General features: G+C 44.8%; 5 protein-coding genes across 7 annotated transcripts; 3 read left to right on the top strand and 2 right to left on the bottom strand.

The window, feature by feature from the left end:
• The first annotated feature begins 41 nt into the window (after window positions 1-41).
• atad1b (ATPase family AAA domain containing 1b) lies at window positions 42-2,795 on the top strand. Its single transcript, XM_053853545.1, has 10 exons — window positions 42-202; window positions 714-894; window positions 959-1,057; window positions 1,274-1,394; window positions 1,464-1,664; window positions 1,742-1,848; window positions 1,967-2,056; window positions 2,123-2,173; window positions 2,247-2,377; window positions 2,468-2,795. Exons 1-10 carry the CDS (start codon window positions 66-68, stop codon window positions 2,586-2,588), a joined length of 1,239 nt encoding a protein of 412 aa, XP_053709520.1. The 5' UTR covers window positions 42-65; the 3' UTR covers window positions 2,589-2,795.
• A 52-nt stretch (window positions 2,796-2,847) lies between these two features.
• On the bottom strand, window positions 2,848-5,355 carry LOC128752387 (leukocyte cell-derived chemotaxin-2-like). Its single transcript, XM_053853548.1, has 4 exons — window positions 5,191-5,355; window positions 3,765-3,876; window positions 3,545-3,702; window positions 2,848-3,472 (listed from the first exon to the last, which is right to left on the bottom strand). The coding sequence occupies exons 1-4, from the start codon at window positions 5,228-5,230 to the stop codon at window positions 3,306-3,308; spliced, it is 477 nt and encodes a 158-aa protein (XP_053709523.1). The 5' UTR covers window positions 5,231-5,355; the 3' UTR covers window positions 2,848-3,305.
• Window positions 5,356-8,448: 3,093 nt separating this feature from the next.
• bbs1 (Bardet-Biedl syndrome 1) lies at window positions 8,449-12,038 on the top strand. Its single transcript, XM_053844838.1, has 7 exons — window positions 8,449-8,608; window positions 8,803-9,202; window positions 9,297-9,479; window positions 9,554-9,685; window positions 9,748-9,854; window positions 10,860-10,980; window positions 11,070-12,038. The coding sequence occupies exons 2-7, from the start codon at window positions 8,828-8,830 to the stop codon at window positions 11,898-11,900; spliced, it is 1,749 nt and encodes a 582-aa protein (XP_053700813.1). The 5' UTR covers window positions 8,449-8,608; window positions 8,803-8,827; the 3' UTR covers window positions 11,901-12,038.
• A 469-nt stretch (window positions 12,039-12,507) lies between these two features.
• On the top strand, window positions 12,508-21,270 carry LOC128748796 (kinesin-like protein KIF20A). 2 transcript variants are annotated; one of them, XM_053847792.1, is made up of 28 exons: window positions 12,508-12,628; window positions 12,968-13,083; window positions 13,159-13,230; window positions 13,622-13,741; window positions 13,811-13,949; window positions 14,103-14,287; window positions 14,359-14,401; window positions 14,480-14,619; window positions 15,363-15,432; window positions 15,494-15,605; window positions 16,072-16,143; window positions 16,217-16,363; window positions 16,449-16,611; window positions 16,762-17,046; window positions 17,122-17,225; window positions 17,973-18,090; window positions 18,141-18,258; window positions 18,337-18,398; window positions 18,471-18,590; window positions 18,665-18,872; window positions 19,024-19,145; window positions 19,206-19,316; window positions 19,564-19,712; window positions 19,779-20,415; window positions 20,478-20,594; window positions 20,734-20,797; window positions 20,863-20,972; window positions 21,042-21,270. In XM_053847792.1, the coding sequence occupies exons 2-28, from the start codon at window positions 12,988-12,990 to the stop codon at window positions 21,117-21,119; spliced, it is 3,762 nt and encodes a 1,253-aa protein (XP_053703767.1). In that variant the 5' UTR covers window positions 12,508-12,628; window positions 12,968-12,987; the 3' UTR covers window positions 21,120-21,270. The 2 variants fall into 2 exon arrangements, with proteins under 2 accessions (XP_053703767.1, XP_053703772.1); XM_053847797.1 differs by having other exon boundaries at window positions 12,513-12,628; window positions 12,971-13,083.
• On the bottom strand, window positions 17,832-24,539 carry LOC128748811 (monocarboxylate transporter 12-B-like). Of its 2 annotated transcripts, XM_053847810.1 has the most exons (12): window positions 24,322-24,539; window positions 24,121-24,210; window positions 23,995-24,054; window positions 23,513-23,754; window positions 23,036-23,118; window positions 22,888-22,951; window positions 22,698-22,801; window positions 22,467-22,610; window positions 22,108-22,392; window positions 21,832-22,051; window positions 21,500-21,759; window positions 17,832-21,435 (listed from the first exon to the last, which is right to left on the bottom strand). In XM_053847810.1, exons 4-12 carry the CDS (start codon window positions 23,584-23,586, stop codon window positions 21,308-21,310), a joined length of 1,362 nt encoding a protein of 453 aa, XP_053703785.1. In that variant the 5' UTR covers window positions 23,587-23,754; window positions 23,995-24,054; window positions 24,121-24,210; window positions 24,322-24,539; the 3' UTR covers window positions 17,832-21,307. The 2 variants fall into 2 exon arrangements, with proteins under 2 accessions (XP_053703785.1, XP_053703793.1); XM_053847818.1 differs by lacking the exon at window positions 22,467-22,610.
• Between the last annotated feature and the right edge of the window lie 441 nt (window positions 24,540-24,980).

The raw sequence follows: 24,980 nt of genomic DNA, 5'->3' as shown, positions 1-24,980 counted from the left end.
TTTATACAGGATTCCGTGGAGGGACCAACATGAAAACCCGTTTATCTGCAATGCAGAATTAAACAATGCTAGCAGTGTGCTATTTGAAGCTCGAACGCTTGGGTGCAGTATTGTCACACGAGGGTCTTCACTGCCCGACAATTACCGGAGACGGAGAAGAAGAAGCCGCGTGTGGAATACAAAGTCGTCGGAGACGTCTCAGGTGTTTATTTTCGCCTTCAATGAAACTTTTACATTCGCGCCTCATTTGGAATTCATTGCAAAGTATCGAGAAACGTCCGAGTGTATTTTCCAGCCTGAAAGGCAGGGGAGCTGGAAGGTCATGCTAATGCTAACAAATGCTAATTTAGGACGTGTTATCAGTTCCAGTTTGCTCGGCGAGTGCGAATTTGTGTGAAACCTACGTCTGACGGACACGTGGATTAACCTAAACTAACTTTAGTGACATGCTCTGTGACAGTAAAATTTAGTCTTTAGTGTTGTCCACGGTTACAACCTCAAGTCTGTTTACATCTTCACAGTGACAATTGACTTGAACTGTTTTGTTGATTTTGATCCATATGAACATAATTACAGATCAATATCAATTGTACTCCCAGAGTCTTCTGTATGTTTGATGTACTTGGTGCCCATACCAAGAAAGTTTATCTCATAATTTGGATCATAAAGGTATATTTTGCACTCATTCCACCTCTGCTCTGTGACGGTCACAGGATCACCATGGTCCTCAGAGAGGTTCCTGTGGAAAGCGTGGCTCGCCCTTTGGGGCGCAACGAAGTCATTGGCCTCCTTTTCCGTCTAACGGTTTTTGGGGCTGTCACCTACTTCACCATCAAGTGGATGATTGATGCCATTGACCCAACCAGGAAGCAGAAAGTGGAGGCTCAAAGACAGGTGAATGAGAGATAAATGTTCTCTCAAAATCTGGGGTGTCAGACTGAATGTTTGAAATTTTCAGGCTGAGAAGTTGATGCGTCAAATCGGAGTGAAGAACGTCAAGTTGTCAGAGTATGAAATGAGCATTGCCGCCCACCTGGTCGATCCACTCTCTATGCAGGTAACAACAGCGCACATGTCTGTGTTACTTGCTGCAAGGGCAATGATGAATAGATTAGGTGGCCTTTATTTTTTCTCATCGTGGGGAAATTCAATGTGTCACAGCATCCAAAGACACTGGCACATACCAAAGATACTAAAGATACACAACAAACACTTACACTAAGCATCAGCATCCATAAAAAAGATTTTTAAAATGATGCAGTGGTACTTGTAGGTTGCCTGGACAGATATTGCGGGGCTGGATGATGTTATCACAGAGTTAAAAGAGACCGTCGTCCTGCCAGTCCAGAAGAGGCATCTTTTCCGAGGGTCCCGTCTCCTACAGCCCCCAAGAGGTCAGCAGAACATCCCAGAGGTGAGATAGAACACTGCGCAGGTTACTCAACATGTTGATATCATTACAGGTGTGCTGCTGTATGGTCCTCCGGGCTGTGGCAAGACTCTGATTGCCAAGGCAACAGCAAAAGAGGCAGGGTTTCGCTTCATCAACCTTCAACCCAGCACTTTGACGGATAAGTGGTACGGCGAATCACAGAAGCTCACAAATGCTGTCTTCTCATTGGCTGTCAAGCTGCAGCCATCGATCATCTTCATCGATGAAATAGGTGCAGTGAAATTGTACAGGTTACACAAATTGTGGCCTGTAATTCATTTAATTCAATTCATTTTCATTTGTATTTAGACTCATTCCTCAGGAGCCGCTCCAGTACTGACCATGAAGCAACCGCAATGATGAAAGCTCAGTTTATGAGTCTGTGGGATGGATTGGATACCGACCACTACTGTCAGGTACAAACATATCATTGTCAGGTACAAACGTATCATTGTCAGGTACAAACATATCGCCGTGATCTTGATGATGATGATGATGGTGATGATGATGGTGATGATGATGACTCATTATCAGGTGATCGTCATGGGAGCGACAAACCGGCCACAAGATCTGGATTCTGCTATTCTACGGAGGATGCCAACCAGGTTCCACATCAATCAACCAGTTAGTGGCACACACGTAGACAGACACCCAGGTTCGACCTCTGTTTAAAACTGCTCGCTTTTCCAGGGTCTTCGTCAGAGGGAGGAAATCCTTAAACTGATACTGGAGGACGAGAACGTGAGCTGATTTGCTGACTCACTGCTGAGTGACGTGACCCATTTCTTCAATACCAACTGTGTTCTTCCTGCAGGTTGACTCGTCAGTTGACCTCAGCTACGTTGCCAAGGAGACGGAGGGATTTTCGGGAAGTGACCTCAGAGAAATGTGCCGGGACGCAGCCCTGTTGTGTGTCCGTGATTTCGTCCACATGCAGGAGGACAGGTGAGGAGGCATAGCACTTAGACCAAAGTTTCGTCTAAAAATGCCTGACTCACATTTTCCCCTTTATTCCATCTGATCAATGGTTGCCAGTCCGTTGGAGGAGTCTGTGCGGCCGCTCTGTCAGTCCGATCTCCAGAAGTCCATCGACAAGATGAGGAAGTCTAAGCAGGCTGGTGGCCATGTTTCCCTGCTGCATGCTGCCCTGGACTGATCATGGGATGTTCCCTTTAAGTGCCACTGTGTGTATGCATGTGTGCCTGTTTGTGTCTGTCTCTCTGTCCAATGTAATGAGAAGAGATGCTGCTAAATCATCTTGTTCATGATGCAAATCAATGTTATTGTAAATAAGGTTTTTATCAATAAAGGGGAGATTGTGGATTACTTGGAACACAGTCCTTGTATTATGGTTTCCAGTCAAGTCTTTTAATCTTGTTAAAAAATAATGAACCCTCAAGTTCATAGATGATGCCTTTATTTGATTCATGATATCTTTATTTGATTTCTGCGCATTGGTTTCAGTACATTCACTGTAGCATCAATTGTTGAAAACAAAGGAACAGTTGGTCTCATTTAAGTAGTTCACCCACAATGAGGAAGGTGCCAAAATAACTCATAACAAAGAAGGAGCTCTCACCACTGCAAGTCAGAATTACGAGACAGGATTTAAGAAGATGCAATGAAGTTCCTGAATGACATAAACTGGACATCAATCGTCGTAATCAGCAGGCAACTCCCAAGAAACATGATTTATTATTATTATTATAATTTAATTGGCAATGCAGAAATTAGTTCATGGAATTAAACCGTTCTATTAGTAGAAGTAGTTGTAATATAACTATGGTTATTATTTCTGCTGGGTGCTTTTGGTTGCTAGAATACTTTTTTATTTAGATTCCACTGTTCGATGAATCAAGTTCAACTGCTTCGATCAAAAGTGGGGTGTTGGGTCACTCGTGTCACACATTTGGACATGGACATGAGAGGTTATCCCAGGATATGTAGACTGCATTGGTAGCATGGTTCCGATTCGCTCTCCCTTTCTCACGGTTCCAGAATCCCGGTCAGGTCTCACGTAGAAAAATTTGAAGCAGAGACCTGCCGGATTACAACGTTAGAAACCCAACAGAGGCACGGATGGGGTACAGAGGTGCAGATCGAGGCACTGACCTTGTCCTCTCAGATTGATGCCCATGTTGATACGGGTCTGCTCCTGAGACGGATTACTGTAGACTGTAAGCCTGCCTGCCAGAGTCACATCAAAGGGTGCTATCACTTCAGAACCGTCGGCACACTCAATATCCAGACCCTTATGGACTCTGGTCCCCCTACAGAAAAAAAATCAAGACTTAGCTTGTCCGCTGGACTAACTTAGACTTGTAGGACTCACCGTTTGGCTCCATAGTTGCCTGCACCCCAACTGTCATATCCTCTTCTTGTGTTGGATGGGTTTCCTCTGCAGATGGGGCCAAACGTCACACCCTCGCAGACAGAGAGCACCACTGTGCACACAAATACACACAGATTTTTAATTTTCCCACTGATAAAGGACATCTTTTTAATATATGCCTGCATTCAGCGAATAATGCCCGAAATTACTGTTGTCGTAACGCTTGAGGGTCTTATTGTAACTGTCTCTCTCTCTCGCTAGAGGCCGAGCATGTCTTTGGGCCGTGGGAGGAAACTGGAGAACTTAGAGAAAACCCATGCGCACACGGGACGAACATGCAAACTCCATATAGAAAGGCCACCGGTCCGACCCGGGAATCGAACACAACTATCATGCTGCAAGGCGAGATTAGACCACCTGGCCTGCTAGAGAACTTTGTGTCTTCTAATGGTGAGAGAGACGGCAGGCACAAAACTGGTGCCACTGTCATAATAGCCGCCTGTTTTCAGAGTAGCCCTTTCATTTCGATGTTAATTTTAATTTAGACTAATCCACCGTCTGAGCTCATGCCAACGATTGAGGTATGTGTGTTGTCAATCGACCTTTATCGTCAGCAGTATATCAGTTCTGGTGACCTCTACCAGTAAGTCAGGTCGTAAATGAATTCTGTGTACTTTGTTCCATGCTGTTGATTGTTTAAATGAGATAGAAGTGTGTCCATCTAGCGTAGCAGCACAATTCCACCACATGATTAAATGTTCACTAGTAGCTGTTTTAGTTGGATCCAGTGGGTTTCAGTTGCAATCGGTGCAATGTGATTCACTGTTGTCGTTCTTTGATTTTCTCCATGTGTTAAAGCTGGCTCATGTTTGTTTTGTAATGATGGTGGACTGATATGAGTCCTGTTTTGTGTGTTGAAAATAAGCAAAAGTCAATGCACAATAATCGAACCCTCCCCTATCTCTGTCCACACTACACACCCCATTCAGTTGAACACAACCTTGAGTTCTGTGGGGTGTGAGTCCCGGCGTCGGCAGACTGGAGCCACAGTTCCAGCTTATATTTACACAACTTTTGATCTCTTCATAGATTAGTTTATCTTGAATAATTTCACTGGCTTTTTAGAAAGAAGCAAGTCGTATCAAGCTAAAGCTGAAGAACATATGTTTGCAGCTGGTTATTTCACCAATGATAATTTTTGCCATATTGTTGGTGAGTGAACATCTTGACAATTCTGTTGACCAATATGTCAGTTGAACTTATCTGAAGATTGAATCCTATTCTATTTAAATGTGAGTATTGGTGAAGAAGGAAAAATAAAGATGATTGCCGCAAGACTGTCCGACTGCTGCGAAACATCAACGGCCGCTACACAACCTGAACCTTTTTTAAAGTAAGGCAACAGACCACCACTTTTTTGACTTACCTAACAGAAAGAAGACGACGGTTCGGTGTCGCAGCAACATCTTCTCAGTAGGATTGTCTCAATCGCAACTGTTCGACCAAAGGCCTGTACTGATTTTTATACTGCGGTGAAAAGGTGTGTCGACATCCTGAAAAGTTTCAGATTGTGTACAGGAATCTGTCACAACCTCAGGAAGTTTCACATTTGTAATCTTGTCAAAGTTCAATGAACTCTGTCGACTTAATTCTGTGAGCACTATTTTTTATTTATAATGCGTTGGTTTGTTTGTGTTTCATCTTTGACATGTAAACAGTCCCAAACAAACTACAAGTCTTTCACCCCGCTCCACAGGACACAGACGCAAACAGCATAGCGCAACACGGCAATGGCGACTGCACTGCTCCATAACTCGACTTAACCACCCGAACCATAGTTGAGGTGAACATCGGCAGTGTCACACACATCACCACACACGCAGCAACAATGAAAGTTTGGATTACATCTGACGACTCCAGTTCTCTGTCCGGAACTCTGCAGCGGTCAATATCCTATCCACCAGCAGTCACAGGGTTAAAACCCAACAGCCTATGTCCACTGTTACTTATTGCAAGGGCTGTACAAGTGATCAATAGATTAGGTGGCCGTTATTTGTCCCGCATTGGGGAAATTCAATGTGTCACAGCAGCCAATGACAACAAAGACAGTGGCAAATACCAAAGATAAAGATACATGCGGGGCTGAATGATGTTATCACGGAGTTAAAAGAGACAGTCGCCCCGCCAGTCCACAAAAGGCATCTTTTCTGAGGGTCCCGTCTCCTACAGCCCCCAAGAGGTCAGCAGAACATCACAGAGATGAGCTAGAACACTGCGCAGGTTACTCAACATGTTGATATCATTACAGGTGTGCTGCTCTATGGTCCTCCGGGCTGTGGCAAGACAAGAGGCAGGGTTTCGCTTCATCAACCTTTAGCCCAGCACGTTGACGGATAAGTGGTACGGTGAATCACAGAAGCTCAGAGAAATGTGCTAGGACGCAGCCCTGTTGTGTGTCCGTGATTTCGTCCACACGCAGGAGGACAGGTGAGCAGGCATAGCACTTAGACCAAAGTTTCACCTTAAAATACCAGACTCACATTTTCCCCTTCATTCCATCTGATCAATGGTTGCCAGTCCGTTGGAGGAGTCTGTGCGGCCGCTCTGTCAGTCTGATCTCCAGAAGTCCATCGACAAGATGAGGAAGTCTAAGCAGGCTGGTGGTCATGTTTCCCTGCTGCATGCTGCCCTGTAAATAAGGTTTTTATCAATAAAGGGGAGATTGTGGATTACTTGGAACACTGTCCTTGGATTATGGTTTCCAGTCAAGTCTCTTCATCTTGTTCAAAAATAATGAACCCTCGAGTTCATAGATGATACCTTTATTTGATTCATGATATCTTTATTTGATTTCTGCACATTGGTTTCAGTACATTCACTGTAGCATCAATTGTTGAAAACAAAGGAACAGTTGGTCTCATCTAAGTAGTTCACCCACAATGAGGAAGGTGACAAAATAACTCATAACAAAGAAGGAACTTTTGCCACTGCAAGTCAGAATTACGAGACAGGATTTAAGAAGATGCAATGAAGTTCCTGAATGACATAAACTGGACATCAATTACCGTAATCGGCAGGCAACTCCCAAGAGACATTTGTTTGATTTGAAGCCGTTGCAACAGCAAAATTATAATATTGGCCTCTTTGTCCAGTTTTTAATTGACAACGCAGAAATTAGTTCCTGGAATTAAGCTGTTCTATTAGTAATAGTAGTTGTAATATAATTATGGTTATAATTTCTGCTGGGTGCTTTTGTTTGCTGGAATACTTTTTTATTTGGATTCCACTGTTTGATGAATTAAGTCTAACTGCTTCGATCAGAAGTGGGGTGTTGGGTCACTCTTGTCACACATTTGGACATGGACATGGGAGGTTATTCCAGATTGATAGCTGCACCGGCAGACCTGCAAACCTTCTGAATGTGGCCGATCATTCCACATTCATGACAATTCTCTTTTTTGAAACGACAATCCCCAGCCATGTGTCGCTCACTACCACACCTGCAGCAACTCTTCTGCTGGTGCTGTGGCTGACTGGTGTCTTTGTTGACATCTTGTTCACTGTCACACCCTGTTTGATGGCGTGGAATCTTGCAAGTCCTTGCAAGTCCTTGCAAGTCCACATCACTAAATGTTGGCTACATGTGTCCAGGAGCTGCAGATGCGCTGAGCCCAACCACGTGACCCAGCGTCCTGCTGGTCTGCAGCGTCAAGTGCAAGCTCACATGACTTGTAGGAACAAGACATAGCTACGTGATAGCTACATGATCACAAGTCAAAGGCTGCGTGGAAAAAGAGGAAGACAAGGGGGTTATAGGTAGTGGGCGGGGCCTACCTGGGCGATGTGCCAATCAAAGTCTCAGGATTAACCAATAGCGAAGGCCGTTAGAAATCAGCACATTTGACATCGAGAGTTAGGGCCATGGAAAAAAGATGGGCAAAGCTGCACAGGAGTAGCAGCCATGATGGAAGACCTGATCAAAGGCTGCTTTTCAGTTGGCTTGATCAACAGTGAAATACTTGCTTCTTTAGCCACATTATTGAGGCTTATAGAATCTAACAAAATAGTCTTGGAACATATTTTGTTGAGGCGGTGTATGCATTTCTAATATGCGCATGACAAACTTTCAGGACACATGAATTAATGAATTAATGGGAATATTGAATGTCATGCTCGTAGGTTTATACCCTCATCCCATCAAACTAGTCTAATGGGCGGTAAGATACCGGGTATTCGATGAGTTTCATTTAATTTCATTGTGCATTTTTAATCGTCAATTGAATATAAGTTGCCATATGTCTTTTCATCACTTGGGAAGGCTGTTTAACTGCACTGTGGGGCACTACGTCATGATATGAAGAACACCGTAACTTCTGAGTTTTAAACGCAAGATTTCCGAGTTTGAAACTCAGAAGTTTGTCATCATGGCTCCCATCAGCATTTTTTTCTCCATTGTCCAAACACGCCGTCGTAAAACGGAAATTATGGCTATAGTCGTGTAATTGTTACGCTTCGTTTCACTCAAGACATATCTAACGTTTAAATCAATTTACATATCTAGTTTGGTTTGTATCATGAATAAAATGTTTTCCTAATCGCATTTGTTCACACTTTTAAATAAAGTTTTATTGAAAAAAAAAAAAGCCGTTGTCATGACGTCATCATTGCATGACCGAGCCGAGCCTGAAGGAGGATTGAAGCGGATTATTGGTAGATTACAGGTACTCGGCTGCTCCGTCTTCATCCTTTCTTCCACCCCTTCATAAGCCTTGGCTTTCTGCAAGAGAAAACTTGCTTTGTCTGGTGATAGGCGGAAGTGAGCAACAGCGGTTTCCTTGGAAACGGTGAGTCCGCGTCGCTTTTGAAGCACGACGACCTGGTCGGTGCTGCTCAAACCCACCGCCACTCATTTTTGTTTTGCGTCGATTAATTTCCGTGCACTGCGCTGGATCGCCAATGAAACCGTACTAGCAGGGACATTACGTTGATACTGAAGCTAACTCGTTTACTGGTTGTGTTTACCGGTGTTTGTGCGCAGGTGTGTGCAGAACCAGGTCCTCACCATGATGTCAGATGGGTGCAGCGATGGAGGCAAATGGCTGGACGCTCATTATGATCCTGTTGCTGGTCTCCACACTTTCTCGTCCTGTATGGACCTGGCAGACCTCAGTGGTGATGGAGAGACCCGGCTGGTGGTTGGGGACCTGGGCTCAGGTTCCACTGGCATGAAACTGAAGGTGTTCAGGGGCACTGCACTTTTGAGTGAGAGCGTCCTGTTGGACCTGCCTGCTGGTCTGGTGGCATTCTTTATGGACTTGCACGAGCCACGAATCCCGGCTGTTGCTGTAGCCTCTGGACCATGTGTTTACGTCTACAAGAATCTACGACCTTATTTTAAATTCACTCTGCCAGGCCTGGAGGTCAATCAACTGGAACAGGTAGGGTCATTCTGGTTCCATGGATTACGGTACATTATTTTTTATTTGTAAATGATCGATTAATGGTCTGAGCTGCTGGTGTGTGATCTGACAGGATGTGTGGCAGCAGGCGAGGGAGGGGCAGGTTGACCTACAGACACTTAAAGAGACGTTGGAGGTTTTAAGGACAAGCGAAGGTGTACCATTGACTCTCCGCTCACTTCAAGCCCTTAGCCTGGACCCTCAAGATCTTAAGGAGTTTGTTGACCTGCATAAGCAGCAGCCTCTCAGGCGACAGGTGACACAATGGCACATACACCTTGCTCATATACCTGCCCACACAGAAATGTTCAATGTGGTCGTGTCCCTTAGACGGTCATCACATGCATCAGCACAGTGAAGAAGAGCACAGCGGATGAAGATGGTGTCAGCTGCCTCCTGATTGGTACAGAGAGCTGCCATGTGTTTATCCTGGACCCCGAAGCCTTCATCATACTTGCCAAGGTGACAAATTGTGCTGCTAGTGAGTGTGTGAGTATGGTGATGATGGCAACTTTGTGTTGTAGATGTCACTTCCTGCCCCACCTACTATGATGGATGTGACAGGACAGTATGACGTTGAGTTTCGCATCACTGTTGCGTGTCGAAACGGAAACATCTACATTCTTCGCAGGTCAGATTCAGACTACATTTCCTAGAAAGAAAGACTTGCAAGATGACTGTCGTGAGATGAAAAGATGAAGTACAATTTTTCCTATCTCTGAACCCATAGCTATATTGTTGTACTGCCACTATACAGAATCAATAGTAGTATTTTATTTTCCAGTTTTCAAAAATGCAAGACACAAAAAATTAAATAAAACATGATCCTCTCAAGTATTCGTAAATTATCTTAAAGAAAGAACATTATAGTCCGGCGGTGTCTGGATATCGTCGTTGCGATATAACATACATTAATAATGGCTGCCAAATGAGATTAAACTTTTCAGTTCTACCTGTTAAGGCGTAGCGAATATTCTCCATGTAAAGGGTGTTTGAAAAGTCCATTAACCATGTATCAGAGTGAGGTGGAACTTCTTTATTCCAGTACTGCAGAATAGTTTTTTTTGCAAGAACAATGCCAGATGAAATTGCCATTCTTTCATAATTATTTAAATCTTCCATTTGTTGTGAGCTGCCTAAAATGGCTGTTCCAGGATTAGGAGAAGAATCTCTACACAAAACCTCTGAGTAAATCTGGAATATTTCTTCCCAGTACTACATCTGATACATTGGAGATGTGGATGGGTAAAATGAGTGAAGCTTCACTTTAGCGTAATGAAGCCTGTGTACTACCTTATATTGGATCAACTGGTGCCTTGAGTTTACTGAACAAGAGTGGATGTTACTTAGGCATTTAGACCAAGATTCTGTTCCTATTTCACCTTCCCATAAGGCCCTGTGGTGTTCAGTACTCAGTGTCATAGAAGAGTCACATAAGTTTACAAACAAAGATTCCAGGTGCTTTGTTGTAGGTTTGGTTATTATAAGCGATTCAAGTTCTTCAAGGGGGGAGTAAACCTCAAAATGTGAAACCTAATTTTTAACGGAATTCTTGATTTGTAAGTAACGAAAAACAAAAAATCAAGCTGCTGAGATTTTAACAAAAAGCATCTCACCCCTTCATCTTGTGTCTTAGGGAGTCTGACAAACCCAAGTATTGTGTTGAACTGTCGAGTCATCCGGTGGGTCTGGTACGAGTAGGCAAAAATGTTGTGGTTGGCTGCAGTGACGAGACCCTGCAAGGCTTCACTCAGAAGGTGAGACCTTTTAAGGCTCAGTTCCAAAGTCTTGTTTTGCTTCTGGCCTGCACTGCTCTTGAATGTCTTTGTGTCTTTTGTATTTTCAGGGAAAGAAACTCTGGCGCACGGTCCTCCCTGCCCCTATCAACACAATGGCTGCTATGGACCTGCCTACTAGGGGTTTCCAAGCTGTCCTCGTAGCGCTGGCCAACTGTGAGGTCCATTTGTATCGTGACAAGAACCTGCTGAGCACCCTCAAGACTCCTGACATTGTCACCAGCATCTGCTTTGGTCGCTATGGCCGTGAAGATGGGACCCTCATCATGACCACCAAGGGTGGAGGTCTGATAGTAAAGATCTTAAAAAGGACAGCGGTGTTTGAAGAAAGAGATTCAGCTCCTGGTCCTCCCCTGGCCCAGAGTGTTCGGCTCAGTGTGCCCAAGAAGACCAAGCTGTACGTGGACCAAACCCTCCGGGAGCGTGAGAATGCTGTGGTCATGCACCGAGCCTTCCAGATGGACCTGACACGCCTTCGACTTGCTGTTGCCAAGGCCTACGTGACAGCACTGGAGTCAAGCCTTACTCCAGTGTCGTCGAGCCTCACTGAACCACTCAAAATGAACGCTGTCGTCCAGGGCGTTGGTCCGTCCTTCAAACTCACTCTCAATGTGCAGAACACAGCAGCATGTCGGCCTATCATGAACCTCGCCATAAGTTTCTTATATGACCAGAACCTGTACCGCGTCCGTACTCCTTACCTGAGGATCCCTCTGCTGGTACCTGGATTGGTGTACCCAGTGCAGACGCTGGTGGAGTGCACTAGTGACCGTGGAATTTCCGACATTATTAAAGTGTTTGTGCTGCATGAGGACAACAGCTCACCGCTGCTCACAGCACACATCAACATGCCAGTTAGTGAAGGACTAGTCATTGCATGACCCATGAACCAAAGACACACATATATATATATATATATATATATATATATATATATATATATATATATATATATATATATATATATATATATATACACACACACACACACACATGTTTGTGATGTATTTGAATAGAATATGTCTACTAATAATCCTGGCCATGTTACATAGTGACCATCGTGTTATAATGTATGAATTTGTACAAAAAATAGTTTCGTTTTTTTTATTTCAGCTTTACACTAAAACGTGAAATAGATACAAATAAAAATCTTGGTTTAAAAACAAGCGGATTCGTATGCATGTTTTCGTTAAGTTTCGCTATCGCGAGATTTCTCGGGTCCATCTCATTCACTCCCCAGTTATGTTATTATTTAAGCCGCTCTTATTTTGACGGACATCTCACATATTGATTATACATACATGCATACATCTTCAATTAACCACCGCTTACTCGTGTGTAGGGTTGCGGGCAGTGCTGGAGTCTATCCCAGCGTTGGGCGAGAGGAAGGAATACTGTACATCCTGGACAGGTCGCCGGTCCATCGCGTGTGGATTCAAATTCCGTAACTAATCTCGTCACTCTCGCGAGATTTTAAATTCACAACAGTTCCGCTCTACTCATGACGTCAGCATAGCCCCGCAGTTGAAACAAGCCCGCGAATATTCGTATTCGCAAATGTATGAAGTATAGTGGATTACACAGCAACACACAAAATCAAGCAACCTCGGTGAGTTTCATGTGCACACTTGCGTGATGTCACCCTGGCCTTCGATCATGCTAATTTCAAACAACAGCAGAGCCTATGGCTAGTGCTAGAAATACGATGATGCTAATGCTAACAACAATGCTCAGACGTGTCGTCGAGCCCATTTTCCCATTTAAAGTCAGAAGCTACAGTTCTTTCTTGGATGCCGGCGGTTTTGTTTATTAACATTAAACTGTAGACACCCTCTAAGCGAGATCGTATATGTTTGTGAAATTTCTTCCAACAGTACTAGGTGATTACGTCTCATAGTTTATTGGTTATGTTGCTTTAACGGAACTGTATTGTATCAAACATATTAAGCAGGAGGCGCCGGTGCAAACATGATGCAATCATGTTTGTCGTGGAAACCGGAGAGAGTGGGACCTGTGGATGTTGACGACATTAAAAGGAACCTGCTGGAAGACTTCTCTGCGCAGGTCTCTTCAACAGTCTAACCAACGCGCCGTCCGCCTGCCAATCTACTATGCTAACATATATAAATGTTATGACAGACGGAGAACCTGCAGGTTTACCTGAGAGTGCGACCCTTGACCTCAGCTGAGAGAGAGAGTGGAGAAACTGAGGTACAAATGTATTGTTCAAAATCTCATGCTCGTATATTAACAGGTAATTATACATATATACTTATGCTATACCATATGTTTGATTTACATAGCGCTTAAGATGAAAACATGATGGTCACAAAGTGCTGTACACATAGGTGAAAATCTTTTAGTTTTTGGTACATTCAGGACAAGGCGATCAGCTGATGTGACGGCTCACCGCGATAGAAAGGGGTGAAATCACAAAGAGAAGAATTTAACAATCATTCTTTAAATCAAAGGCGGCCAGTGTTGAGAAGCTGAAATGGGAGTGATATACTCTTTCTTGTCTGATCCGTTCAAAAATCTGGCTGCAGTGTTCTGAACAACCTTGTGATTTATTTGTTGTTTTTTTTTTACTATGTGCTTAAAGGATTGTGTTACAATAGAAAGCCCTGAGACTGTTGTACTGAAACCGCCACGGTCTTCTCTACACAACCGGCAACGTGAGAAACCCCTCCTACAGACAGCGCAAAGGTTTACTTTCACTCAGGTGTGTTGGACATCAATCCTCGATTGCATTTGGTTGACTATGATTTAGAAACAAGCATGTATTCACCAGGTGTTTGGTCCAGATTCCACTCAGAGGAAAGTTTTTGACGGTTCAGTTCGAGGTTTAGTCCGACAAGTTCTGGATGGAAGCAACTCTCTGGTTTTCACCTATGGAGTCACTAATGCTGGCAAGACCTTCACCTTCCTAGGTCAGTCAACCACTTCTCACTGTTTATGTCCGCATGTCTAAAGGCCAATGTCCATTTGTGCACTTGAGTGCTTCGCTAATAACCTGAATGTCCATGCATTTGTTAATCATGCTATCATCTTTCTCTGTATGTGCATGGCTGGGTGCTGCTCAGGTCCAGACCATGATGGTGGTCTCCTGCCCCGGTCTTTATCAGTCATCTTTAACAGTCTGGCTGGCCGCCTCTACCCTCGATTTGACTTGAAGCCTCAGCGCTGCAGGGACTTCAGTAGACTGACCCCTGAACAGCAAACGTTCGAGGCAACCCAAAAGAAGAACTTACTCAGACTCTGCAAGGAGGTTTGGCACTCTAAACACATTATGGAAAAAAAAACTGTTGATAAACTCATTGTAAGTGTATTTGTCTGCAGGCTGACAAGAGTGTGTCAGGGAGCAAATCAACATTTCTGGACGGTTGGTTACTGGACTTCAGCTTTTAAATCACATGTTGCATTCTCATGTCTTACTTCTTTTGTGCATTCTTGTGCGCAGGCTCCTCCGTCTGCTCGGACAGCATTAACAGCGTCCCTGACGACAGTTTCACCGTAGACTACGGCTCAAACATACAGTTTTCAATTTGGATTTCTTTTTGTGAGATTTACAATGACAATGTCCACGACCTTTTGGACCAGGTAACCCACATCTACAACCCCACACGCACTCTTCTCTAATGTTCCCTCTAAACTGCACACATGCACAATTGTACACTGCTCGTACGGTCTCTGTGCACAAAATAATCTGCACTGCACACCAAAAATCCTTCCTGGTTTCACTATGAAATACCATCATTCCAAGACATTAAGCCTCCTCGCATCAGACCAATAAAATTAAGCGCTCCCTGCGCTGTTCAACCGTGTGTATTCCCAGCCGGCCTTTCCCACCTCTCAAGTGAGTTTACTTATTGTAATCGAAGACTCTAGATATATATTTTGAATATGTTATATATTATTTATTCAGTTTAGCAAATAATTATTTAATTCAAAGACAATTGAAAAGCTTTAATTTTTACCTTTTTTTATTTCTAAGTTTCACACATTTTCCATTCCTCAATGTGAATTATGCAAATTCCCATCACTGCAATTCTGGAATATTACAGCGGTCACTACAGCCGACGAACGAACGATCGCTCACAGTGGTCCAAGGGATTGCTCAGGGACACGTGAAAAGTTGGAGGGAACATTGCTCTTCACACTAATCTTCTTGTGTACCGTGACAGCAAACGCAATGGTCTATTGTCAGATTGAAGTTATTAGCATGTTTTATGTTTCCATGGTTACAATTGTCATTGCAGTTGCTTAATGACTTCATGTGTTGTTTTGCGTTGAAGTTATGATTGACTTGGGTCAATGATTCTTGGGGGTGATAATTTGCCCAGGTCCCCGTTGGACAAAAGAGACAGTTCCTGCGTCTGTCCCAGGACGTCAAAGGAAACTCCTACATCAAAGGTATAGTGAGGTGTGTCGCTCAAGTAAGTGTGTGTGACTTATGAATGTGTCTTTGTTTCAGACCTGAGGTGGGTCCAGGTCAACAATTCCGAAGAGGCCTACAGACTCATGAAGGTTGGCAAGAAAAACCAGAGTATCTCAGCCACTAGACTGAACCAGGAGTCCAGCAGAAGGTATGCACACAAGCGTACACAATCCACACAATATTGCTTTAATACATAGACACACCTTTTTGACACATCTTCACATTGGTGGGAAATAGTATTGCTGTAGCTGCGTGAATGTGATATTAATATAAAGTAAGCTTTGATCTAATTAAAAATATTCTTTTATTCTGAACAATATTAATATCTTCCAGTCGATGCTGGACCCTGTTCTCAAAACTACCTGTAATTTTGCAAAGCGTTTTTAAGCTGGTGCACCACTGACTTGTCCGTAGCGCAGACGGCACCACTGAACCTGCAGCTTATAGACCGGTGCGGTTTATGTATGAACAAGATCTATTTTCCCTCTTTTAATAAAGCCTATGGTGATATTGGCTCCACTTCATCTGCGTATCAGTTAAAAAATGTTATTACACATTTGTGTCCTTAATATCTGACTTTGTGTGTGTTGTTCTTCTGTGCATGTGTCCCCTAGCCATAGCATCTTTTCCATCAGGATCATGAGAGTGGACCATGTTGGAGTTCCCAGAGTTGTCGGCATCAGCGAGTAAGAGATCTCCAGGTAGCCCTGCTGTTATTGCTGTGACTTCCTATTTATCCTCTCGGGTGGTGTGTGTCAGGTTGGTCCTGTGTGACCTCGCTGGATCTGAACGATGCTCTCGGACCAACAATACTGGGAAACGACTGAAAGAAGCAGGAAATATTAACACGTCTTTGCTGACACTGGGAAAGTGTCTCCAGTCCCTGAGACTGAACTCTCAAAACAAGTGCGTTTGCTGGACCTGCTCTGATTCTAAATTAATTCCTAGATTGAAGTGGTCATCTTCATTAATCCTGCTGTTCTCTGTGAAGGTTTCAGCACCACGTCCCCTTTCGAGAGTCTAAGCTGACCCACTTTCTCCAGTTCTTCTTCAGTGGTGCTAGCCGGGTCACCATGGTGGTCAACATCAACCAAAACTTTTCCAACGTGGATGAGACTCTCAATGTGCTCAAGTTCTCTGCCTTAGCTCAGAAGGTACAGGAACTGCTCTGTTAACTCACCATGGAGAAACATCTCAACAACTACGTGCCTGGTCTATTTTATGCTTTCCATGTTTTCAATAAATAGCCTAAAATATTTACCATGTTTGTTTGTTTGTTGTATATGACTATTTTTGCCTTCCAGGTCGTAATGGTAAACAGTCAACCCATGGTGGTGGATCCAGTCATTTCAGGACCAGAACGTTCTCTGAACATGATCGAAGCCCAGAAGAATGTGATGAGACACGGGCGCAAGAGCTCACTGATTGCATGGGAGACCAGTTTGGAGGATGTACTTGAAGATGTGGACGAGGATGGTGAGGAAGAGGAGGAAGAATTTGAGGAGAGTGAGGTCGAAGGAACCGTGTTGGAGGCTGAGGAAGAGGAGGAGGAAGGAGAAGAAGACAGGACCATGGAGGTGGACAAGGAGGTGACAGCATTGGCTTCTCCTCAAACGTGCTGTTGAAACCACCCATATTAAGTGTGCTTATATTTTGTTTCTCAGGTTGAAAAACAAGGAGCACTCCGTCTGCTTTTGGAGGCTCAGATAAGAGAAGAAGTATGTGCCGAGTTCAGGGATATTTTCACTAAGATGGAGAAAGACTTCAGGTGAGTGAGGCTGCATGCACAGTGTTGAGTGTGTGTTGATAGAGAGGGTGTAGGTGCCTAATAAAATCTTCTTTTTTTCACTAATCCTGTTTTTTGCTTCTTCTATTTGTGGGAATCCTGTTTTTATTACTTTTGATATTTTTTGTCAGTGTCATTATAAAACTATACTTGAGCACTCTGTCTGCAGTCTGTCCACAGTTTTGTTCATGGCTGGAGGACTTTGGTGCATTATCGTAGTTTTAAATATAGTTTTAACACAAGACACTCTCAATAATCAGTCTTGGGATCAGTGTGGATTTTGGGCAGTGCAAAACATCCTTGTGAAAATAGTTGGATATTCGATGGACATCCTCCCCGTGCTTGGCGGTGTCGTCCCCTTTGTATGTGAATGGAAAACTACCCTTTCAGGAGAGAGAATTGCGAGCAGGAAATACATCCAGATGGGTGCAAAGTAGTTACAGACGGACTGTACAATTTAACCCCATAATTAAACTGAGATGAGCAGTTTGCAGTTTGTGAAGTTACGAACACAACAGGGTGAAACATTAAATGGCCCATCTCTACACTTAGTTTACTATTTAAACTTAAACAAATTATGATGTCAAACTCCAGTAATGCCGAGAACACAGCTCAACAGTTGGGAATAATAGAAAGAAAGTTAACTTATTGTGAGTTTTATCGTTATCGCCAGAATGACTACATTTATCTTATTGTCCATCCCTAATTTGGATGTTTATCTGTGGTCAGTGATCGTCTGGAGAAGGAGCGTGAGATCCTTGAGCAGCGGGCAGAGAAAAGAGTGGAGATCCTGAAGAATCTGGTCACCAAGATGGGCATGGACACCGTTAAAACCGACCAGCTACAGGTGAGTCGTTGTCCTTTGGGTGTGAATCAGCACTAATGCTGGCTCATCAGGGTGAACAGGCGGAGCTGTGGGAGGGATTCATCCACTCAATGAGCCGAGATCTTGAGAAGATCAGAGAAGATGCAGAAAGTGTTCACCTGTGTCTCACTCAACAAACACAAGCAGCAGGTACACAAACATCACAGGGGAAGATGCTGCAGCTACACACTTTTCCACCCATGTACTAACAGAACTTTGTGTCGACAGAGTTAGAGGCGTTACGATTGGAGAATAAGCAGTCACATGACCAATTGCTGGAAGCCAATGAGGTAGCTGTGCCTGCCTGTCTCACATTTTCACTTGTCAAGGCGAACGTTTCATGTCACATAAATGTGTTGCAGAGTCTTGAGCTGCAGCGCAATAAGCTGTCTGGTCTTGAAGTCGTCTGTGAGCAGAAAAATGAACTGATCAAAAAACTGGAGGATGAGATGAAGACGACCCTTGAGAGAGCGGAACGAGATGTACACACACTCACACATGAACTGCAGTTTGTGTGTCGCTCTTTCTGAGTTAATGTGTGTGCTGCTTTTGACAGAAGGGGCAGGTGGAGATGTTGAAGGCAAAGCTACTGGAACTGGAGAAGTCCTGTAGCTGTGCCAAGTTGGGGGCGGAAGATCAGAGGGACTGTGATTTGGGGACTAAGAACTTGACGGATGAGGACTTAACTGACCGAAACCAGCAGGACAGGAAACGTCAGAAGCTCACAGAGACTGACGATGGACAACGTCCTGCCAAAAAGCCAGGTGAGTTTGTGGGTGTACCTCACAGTTGTTGTTTCATCTGTTTCTGTCAGTCAAAGAGATGGTTCATCATTCATTTCAAATGTGTAGCCATCAAATCAGGGCAGTCGTGAGAACTTCACCCTTTGCTGTTGTTTTTATCGCATTGATCCAGACACAGACTGTGGGAAGTGCGCCTACTCATGGTCGTCACTGGAGCGGGAGCGGAGAGAAACTGCCCGGTTGATGAGGGAGAATAAAGCTGTTATCAACGGAATGTTCCAGCTGCAGACAAGGGTACCTTCCATCCTGTCCTTCTCATCCTGCTTTGGTTCTCAGTGTGACTTCCTCCTTCAGGTAAAGAGTCTGGAAGAGGAAGTACAGAACCTGACTGAACAATGCACCCGGCAATCTCAAGAGCAACAGGAGTTGCTGGCGCAGAACCAGGAGCTGCAGACGCAATTAGAGGTAAAAAAAATATATATATATATATATAAAGAACGGATTATCTCGGAGCCTCACAGTCGTGATGCAATGTTTCATGTCGGTCAGTGTGAAATAATATTCAAGAATGTATTTTAATATGTATAATTTGCACCTGACTGTTAGTTGCCGGTTCAGTGAAACTTTGAAAAAAAACTACTGCTCATTATCTAGAAAATACTGTATGTGTAAGCTGCTCATCTAATCCATTATTTTTCTTAACACTTTTCAGAAAGGGGAGGAGCCAAGTGTCTTTCACGCCACCATCAAGCAGCTCAAGCTGGAGAGTGAGGCAGCACTGGAGAGCTCAATCCAGAAGTCACAACACATCCAGCAGCTGCAGCAAGACAAGGATCAGCTGGAGGCCCGACTAAGTCTCAGGTCTCAACATGTGGTGGCTGATCATTTAGTGACAACCTCTGACCATACCGTATTTCACCGTTACAGTGAGACCCGCTGCAGTCAGCTGTCAGAGGACATGAGGGGTTTGAAGGAGGAGCTGGAAAGGAGGCACAACGAACTACAGAAAAGAGAGGAGCAGAGACAGATGAGAGAAGATGAGCTACGAAGGCAGGAAGAACAGAGGCAGATGACAGAGGAAGAGCTTGTGCGGGTGAAAGAGCAAAGGCGGGTGATAGAGGAGAGGCTCATAAAGATGGAGGAGAAGCTGGAGGGGCTGGAGGTACAGAGGCAGGTGAGACAGAGCGAGCTGCAGATGTTGGAGAAACAACTGCAGAGTCGGGAGGAGGAGATTAAGAGGAGAGGGGAACAGCAAAAGATGGTGGAAAAAGAGCAAAAGAGTGAGGAGAATCTGCAAAGTATAACTGAGGAGCAGCTGGAGATGGATAAAGAGAAAGCACCACAGACTAGAGATGAGCTGCTTCCAAAGCAGGAGAAGTCCGAGGTTGGAGAGGAGCAGATTGGTGAGCTGGAGTCTCAGAAGATAGAGGAGCAGCTGGGGGAAGAGCAAACCAGCCCTCTCAAGATGCAGAGTAAATTCTCAGTGGTGGAGGAGCTGAAGGAGGAGCTGCTAAAGTTCAAAGAGAAGAAAGAACAGCGCCAACGTGAGAAGCTTTGGACTCAGGTATGTCTCTTTGAGGCCTGTCCACTGATCAGCCCATGTTCACCTCTTTGACTTGTGTGTAGGCTGTTCTCAGACCAGTCAGACATGACCAGAATATTCCACCTGTTACCATGTCTGCGTGTGATGGAAAGAAAAATCTGAGAACCACTGCACGGAAGAGGAAGAGTTATGAAGTGGAGGTGAGCATGTTGCAAGTTATCAAATTATGCTGTGGTTGATGTCACACCTCAGTGTGGAGGTTGAGGTGTGAGCTGGACATGTGTGGACGTTGAGGTGGGCAGCAAGGGGTGTCAGTAAAACACATGGTTGGTTGTGCAGGACCTGGAGTCCAGTGAGAACAAGCGAAATCGTGCGAGGGGAATAGATGCCACCACCAGCTCAGGTGAGATTGACTGCAACTCACGGACTGAAGGTGCAGGTCAGTTAATGTCCTACATCTTTCCGCAGGTAAATCTATCCTGGGGCGATTAGCCAATACGGCGCCCAAACAACGACGAGGACGGAGGAAGTTGTTTAAGGCTGATATTTCAACACCACTGAGCATTTCTCCAGTGATTGTAGGTCAAGTTCTATTTCCTCTTTTATGTGTCTGAGGGAGCGACTCACATGTTTGTGTTTGTGATCAGGTCACAGCAGAAGAGGAGAAAGAAAGTGCTCATGCAATCGTCAAGCGTCAGCTCCGTTCCAAGTGTCCAAGGAAGTGACACGATGTTTGTGTACACATTTTCATTGGTTTTACTGAACCTTTTTTTTCTCCTATTAAAACATTATAAATGATGGCTTGCTGGATAGATATTTGATCGGCCAGCAAGTAGATACATTCCTCATTGTTCTCTTGTTAGAGAATAACACAGTCAACATGGTTTCTAAAGGCCCATGGCTGGGCCAAAAATCAACTATTTCCCGCCTCCCGTCGTCTTGTGGCAGAGGCAATACAGAGAATGGTTGCGCTGGCCAGCAGACTGCAGCCCCCGAGCAGGAAGGCAGGCGTGTAGCTCCCTGTGATGTCTATCAGTCGACCTGGCAGATGTGGTCATCAGAAAACTGAAGCAATTCAAACTGATTCTTAAGATGGTGAGCTCACCTGCAGCAGGGGGGCTGAGCAAGTAGGGGAAGGAGTGCAGGAAGTAGACCAGGCTAAGTGCTGGAGAGAGTTGGGAACGTTCCACCACTTCTGATGTCACAGCAGGGATCAGGGCCACATAGGCACCGTCAAAATATCCGTAGACTGTCGCAAAAATGACGAGGAGCCAGTAGGATTGGAGGAGCGGAGTCAACAGACAGGCGAGACCTTCCATTACCACCGAGAAGGTGTAACAGGCCAGCAGGTGATCCTGAAGACATCTGCCCATCACAACCACTTTAGTTATCCTGAGCCATGTGGGAGGAGCTTGGCTTAGAAATTGGGTGGCTTACTTCCTGTCCGTCAGCCAGCTGAAGCTGATGTTTCCTGCGATGCCAATGACCCCGAGCAGAGAGAGGAGAAGGGCAGAGTCTCGAGAGGACACACCAACACTGTCTGCAAGTGGCACCAGGTAGATGAACGGAAGACTGCAGCCGCTTGCCAACAGCAGGAAGGAGGCGCATAGAAGCAGGAAGCTGAATCTTCGCCCCCTCATCCAATGCCAGGGAGCGCCTGTTGGTGCAGCAGCATCACGTAACAGCTCAGACGTCAGATGGACCTGCTCTCACCTGGTGGCTCATCCTTTACTGGCGACCCCCTTTCCTCCATCTCCTGTGCTGTGATTGGCCACATCAGTGACCCACATACACACAGGTGAGCGACAATGGCACTTAGAAGCAAGAGAGCACCCCTCCAGGAGAACCACTGGATCAAAACCTGGACCAGTGGAGCCAGAACCAAGGTGCCAATCCCACTCCCAGACATGGCCACGCCCCACGCTAAAGACCTCCTGTTGGGGAAGTAAACGCCAACCAGAGAGATCGAGGGAGAGTAGCAGAGAGAAAAACCTACGCCTGCGCACACACACACACAGAAAAAAATATATATATTACTGTAATCTGCATGTTTACACGTGCACGTGTGCCACCTGTCATCACACCCAGACTCAAGTACAAATGTTCTATCTTGGTGGTACATGAACCCAGCAGAAATCCGCAAGAGGAAAGAACTCCGCCGAGCATCACAGAGGTGCGACAAGACCAGCGCCTCTCCACGAAGCTGCCAAGTGGGGCTGCACACACATACACACAGCAGAGGGCTTCAAGTGCTGATCTGCCGTCCAGTCAACACACAATTTGGACAATAACAAAGCGCTGACCAAACATCATTGTGCTGCAGTCCATTAAACTGTGGAGCCACGACGTTGCTGATGAGTCCCGGCCGAAATGAGTCTGAAACTCCACAAAGAATATGGACACACACCTAGACACAGAGACAATAATTAACAAGCTACACAACTTACACAAGAAAGTGAAGTTGTCTGTGTATGTGTGTGTGCGTGTGTTTACCTGGTCACTGCCCGCGTACACACCATCACCATGAAGCAGCAGCTGACAATGGTCCAACTCCGCCCTGGAAAAGCCATCAGTGCCACACCAGGCTGAAGAACAGCAGCAGTACAGAACCTTGTTCCCACAACTTAAATGAGTTCAGAACCTTCTTCACGGTGCGATCCGCAGTTCACCCACTGCCTCCTCGCAAGTGTAGCCAGGCTCCGGGTGTGGACTGTCGGAAAGTTTCTGAGAAATATGTTCGAGGGTTAATTTCAGCCACAGAACTACATGTGATCAATAATTCATGTGATAGGCTGCGGAAGATTCAACAGCTGATCAATAATTTATCACTTCTTATAGATTCTTATGTTCACTTCCTGCTTCATTCTCATCTTGTCACAATTCTCATAGTGTGTGCAAATAAGCGTACTCACTATCAACCACAGGAGACATTGTTCATGAATGCAAATTTATTATTTGTTACAAAAAAATCGTCATGGAGCGATGTCATCTGGTCCACATCACTTTCAGTCTATAAAAATATTAATCTGATCTATAAACAACACCGGTCATGTTGATTAGCAGCACGTGGGCAGTCTTGATGTCAAATATAAAACTTCCCTTTTTGATCAATAGTCACAGGCAGCAGAGGACAAGACTGATATGTGTTGATGATTCATCTGCATAGCTGCCTGATTCTTCATCTGATTCCATGACCAGCCCGATCAATAATCATCCACGATGGACCTCCCTGCATGTGGGGGGCAGGCATTTTCATGAGCACCAGTCTGAGGTTCGCTCGGTTTTCAGGAGTGGACTCGGAGTTGAGGCTTCGTTCAGAAGCGTCTGTGGTCACAGTCCCAGTATGTGATTGATGTGACCCTGAAACACAAATAAACAAGGCGTGATGATCAATCATCCTATAAATAAGTGATAATGGACATAAGCGGTAACGTTATGAGGTCATAAAGCGTGACTGGTTCCGTGACCAACATATACAGCCTGGACTTTACAGCAGGGAGCCTCTCCCAAGTACATAGGGCAAGAGGCGGGGTGGATACAGTATCTGGACCATCTGGGCACATAAAGTTAGTATGACCCACTTTGATCAAAGGAACTCACCGGTTCGCCACTTAAGCATCTTGGACAGTGAAGCTGGGGTCTCAGTCGAGCTTGAACCTTCTATATGAGCAAAACACAAACGGTCATCAATCTTGCGAGAGTCACTGCATAGTCATGGAAACGAACCTGCTCGTTCTGCGGGCAAGTCCAGTTCAAACTTGGCGACGTTTCCATTGGACAGTCGGATTCAAGACCCGCCTCCAGACACGCCCTTTTCTACGAACACAGCGGTCTTCATCAGCACAGCGCCATCATCGTCAGCGTGAACAAATTCAGCAAACACATTTTCGATCGCTCTTATGACCACGCAAACGCTCACACACTGACCGGTGTCCAGGGCTCCACTTCCGGCTCCAAACCCCTTTTCCTCAGTCCCACACACTGCATGCTAACAGCTAACTTGCCAAACTGTAAACGTGATTAGCAAAACTACTCGTCGAAAAGTGCAGCTCAGTCTGTCGAAAGTATATTACGATAAACACTCTGAGAAGCTGAAGTCTTCACTTCTGCGACACGCCGATGTACACACGTCCCTAATAGTTGCTCACGGCACGCAGACAATGAGACTTCCGGTAATGAACGACCTCCATTTCAATTTAAAATTTCAGAAGTATACATATTGATCCACGCAACTAATAAACACAACAGAAACGCCATAGAACAAAACTGATTACTCCGCGCAATTTCTGTCGCGAACCAATTGCTGCTATAGTTCCCCAGCAAAAATAATGGATGCGCCAGGATTTTACTTCGAAAGGTAGATATTTAACCGGAAGTTTATGTCCGTGAAACTTTACAACTTTCACCTTCGATAAAACCAGCGCTTTCAATTCAAACGACTCCTTTCGTCAGTCGCGCGATAACAATGTATGTCGCGAGGTTTGTCGAGAAATTGTTAGTAACCAATATTTGCCAACAGGGGACAGCAGAGAACCAAGTTTAGAATACATCGTGAAACTGCGCTTGAGAATTGAACTAAGGTCAAT

Source organism: Synchiropus splendidus, chromosome 1 (genome assembly GCF_027744825.2).
Source record: "Synchiropus splendidus isolate RoL2022-P1 chromosome 1, RoL_Sspl_1.0, whole genome shotgun sequence".
Lineage (NCBI taxonomy): Eukaryota > Metazoa > Chordata > Actinopteri > Syngnathiformes > Callionymidae > Synchiropus > Synchiropus splendidus.
The sequence above is the reverse complement of the archived record's forward strand: the minus strand, read 5'-3'. Positions and strand labels throughout refer to the sequence as shown.